This window comes from Chenopodium quinoa, unplaced genomic scaffold (genome assembly GCF_001683475.1).
Source record: "Chenopodium quinoa cultivar QQ74 unplaced genomic scaffold, ASM168347v1, whole genome shotgun sequence".
Lineage (NCBI taxonomy): Eukaryota > Viridiplantae > Streptophyta > Magnoliopsida > Caryophyllales > Amaranthaceae > Chenopodium > Chenopodium quinoa.
In genome coordinates, this window is record NW_018742810.1 from 1,493,425 (window position 1) to 1,496,986 (window position 3,562).

A 3,562-nucleotide genomic window follows, 5' to 3' on the forward strand; every position below is an offset into this window, starting at 1 on the left:
CAGGTAGGCCGCGGAGGAGTGCTACATGCCGCAACATGGTTGCGGAGTAGGCTGCATTGAGCTCCTTTATGCCTTAATTGGTGCTACAAGTTGCTCATTTGGTGTCAATTAAGGCCACGGATGAATCATTGTACTGCTTGTGTTCTTGGTTTTGATGTTGATTATCTCCAAGACCTTCATTAACAATAATGCTCATAACCTCTCTAGCACATCCATCTAAACTCATGTTGAACTTGACTAATACAAAACAAAGAAAACACACCCGAAGAAAGCAATCATCGAAATAGATAGTAAAATGATGCTCAATTAATTAAATGTAGGGAGAAAGTACGATAAATATCATATAATTATGGCGTATAAAACGTGTATTTTATCGTGTTATCATAACTCTAAAAGTTTTGTCCAACTTGTCACAATGGCCGTACAGTAAAAATATTTTTTTTCAATTAAAAAACACAAACTTCAATATAACTTATTTACTAAAATGTCATTTGATAAATATATTTTGTTTATCTAGGTCATGAAATGGGGCTTGCTTGACTAATATCCCTAGCTTCAAATTGGAGGGGATTTTGAATGTCAAGAATGTTACATTAGAGACATATTGGAGAGAAATATATGGTACAATAGGTTGTAGATTTACATATAAATGAGGATAGAAAAACAATATGACATCTCACATAAAAAACCAGTTGCATGCTAATTTAAAGTTCATATGTAAAATATACTTTGTATAGTGTAATTAGAAAATGAAAATACAAATGGTTACATTCTTACATTACATCTTAGAAAAAACTTAATTAGAAATATATAAGAATTAAAAAAAAAGAATATGGACGACACACACACATAAATACATTAATGGATAATAATACAAGCATCATAGAAAACTATTTCATTTTCAACAATATTTATGTCTTAACATTTTATGAAAATGACATAATTCTCAATCATCATCCTCCATTTCATGATCCATTAGCATCCAAGAACCATCATTTTGTTGAACCATACTTTTGTGTTTCAACACCCACCAATTAACAGGAACAAGGTACTCATCTTTCAAGCAATCAAAGAACTTGTTCAATAGTGCGACGTCACGCTCCACAACCAACTTAAACCCTTCTTCACTACTCCCTTGAGTACCCGCCACACCGTGCAAGTAAACCTCAAGGTTATGTGAAACCGAAAGAAGCCCCGGGTTTTTCAAATAGGCCGATTGAGTTATGTCGATCGTTAACTCCTGGCCAACATCAACATAATCAATTAAGGGATAGTTAGGGACAAAATCTTGTGCATTACGTACACGTAAGATTCTAAGGTCGTCGTATTTTAACAATGTTTTCTTAAAGTTTGCATCTCCTACTCGAGGGCTAGCAAATATTATGGCTGTTACTTTGCAAGGTTTGGAATTCGGGGAGTTTTTACGTTGGTTGATTTTGTTTGCGACAATGTCAGTTGCGTTCAATGTTGCAAGAGCCGCGCCTAGACTGTGGCCGGTTACTGTTATGCTGATCTCTTCGTCCTTGTATTGCTCCACCAGTTTTGTAAGTTCTGTTAGAACCTGGCATGATTTAGGAAAAAGATATTAATTAGGTTTATTTTGTAAATTTTATCAAAGTTAATTGTAACCTTAGACCACATACTATGATCAAATGATTTTAAAAAAAAAAAAAAAAAAAAAAAAAAAGGTTAAAACAACTTGGTCTTATTGATTCTCAGCTCTGACCTTATCCTTAGGCTATTTTTTTTTTTGACATCCCCCTTAGGCTAGTTTGAATTAAATTCATATGTGAAAATATTTAGTCATGTAAGTTTTATTAGATTTGTCTTAATATTTTAATAATAATGTTACCTTTCCTGGGATAGAAGGACCATATGTATGTTGAATAATGATGATGAAGTAGTTGTACACCCTCCATGTCCATTATGTTAATATGGGACTATTGATTAATTAAATTAAGCATGTCGTGCATTAAACTGATGAAGTCAAGGCCTATTATATTGCTTAATTAAACTAAGCAGTGCATTAAACTGATGAAGTCAAGGCCAAGTCGTGTCCCGCAAACTCCAACGAACCTTAAGTATATATGCAATTTAGTACAAAGTTTTATATTACATCTTAATTATTCTATCTGTGACAGCTCTTTCTTTAATTTAACTTTATATTTAGTACGAGATATCTACATGGATATATATGCGTTGCATGACCATAATAATTATTTTTTTACGATTTATAAATCCTTCAAATAAAAAATATCTCTAATGCAAATATTCTAATTAACTTCAATACAAAAGAAGTAATTTATATGAAAAAAATGGTTTGATTGTATAATATAGGTAAGATTGAGGAAGTTGGAAATTCTTGGGAAGTCTGAGTTCTCTCATAGATCATGGGATAGCCACTTCTCCTTTAGTAAGCCACAATGCCCATTTGATTTTGTTATCTAAATTACTTAACTAGCCTTTAAATTCCTAGAAAGTGCAAAAAGTGTAAGCTAAACAAATCAAAACTAGTTATTTCCTAGGATAACAAAGTAATTAATTACATTTTATTTTAACTGAAAATTCTTATGGCAATTAATTCTTATGCGAATCAAACGAGCACTAGAAAGTAGAACTAACCTGGTCTCTTGCACTTGCCTTTTCAAAGGGCAATGATAAATTCTCGGTGGTATAGATGGAGTGCCATCCTTGATGCACCTCAGGCCCACCATCATCATCTTCATGCCCTAACAATATACCAGATGCTGAAACTTGCAAAAATTGAAAATCATTTAGCCACTCAAAGAATTGTACACTCCCTCTCCATGCCACTACAATCTCCCTTCTTCCCAATAACTCCACAGACTCATCATCAGCCACCGTGATGTACCCCATAAAATTCGTATCCTTGCTCCATGGCTCAATAGATGAGAATGGCTTAAACAAGAAGGCATCAGGCATTTCTATACCCGAAGTTCCATAAAAGAACTTTGTAACGCGGTACTTGTAAGGATGACCTAATTCAAGACCTAACTTGGCGAAGAAGTTTTTCTTATTAAAACGACTAGCACCCGCATATTTAGAGTATTTATCTCGAATAAATGTGTCATAGGTTGCCTGAGCCATCTCTCCACAGTAGATGATAGATCTTCGGAGTTCTTTGTCAAGTGGCTCGAGTAGGCCTTCCCAATGATTTTGACCCATCAAAAGTTCCCATCTATCGGCTATGTAACCATCATCGGAGCTCGAGTGGTGGCTGGTGCTATTAGGTCTCCATTTAGGAGGTGTAGGGACTTTGGAGAATTTTTTGCGAAAGAAACGTTTGACAAAGGAAAACATGATCGCGTCGACAAGGCTTATCAAGCTTAATTAGGCGTTTTCTTGGAATAGAAAGGCAAGAATTTGACATGATCTCTTTAAACTATATATAGATCAGTTATGCTAAACTATACATTATTATTACGTAAGGTATACAGCATTGCCAGCATGATCTTCCATATTTTTGTATTAATTCAACAAGCTGTCAGTATATACTTGAAAGATATGGTTATAAACTAAAATGGTGGACCAAAACTTTTAC

At 34.2% G+C, this 3,562-nt stretch overlaps 1 protein-coding gene across 1 annotated transcript; it reads right to left on the reverse strand.

The window, feature by feature from the left end:
* Nucleotides 1–664: 664 nt before the first annotated feature.
* Nucleotides 665–3,341, reverse strand: LOC110725046 (phospholipase A1-IIgamma-like). The gene is made up of 2 exons (XM_021904520.1): nt 2,623–3,341; nt 665–1,561 (listed from the first exon to the last, which is right to left on the reverse strand). Exons 1-2 carry the CDS (start codon nt 3,319–3,321, stop codon nt 947–949), a joined length of 1,314 nt encoding a protein of 437 aa, XP_021760212.1. The 5' UTR covers nt 3,322–3,341; the 3' UTR covers nt 665–946.
* Nucleotides 3,342–3,562: the final 221 nt, after the last annotated feature.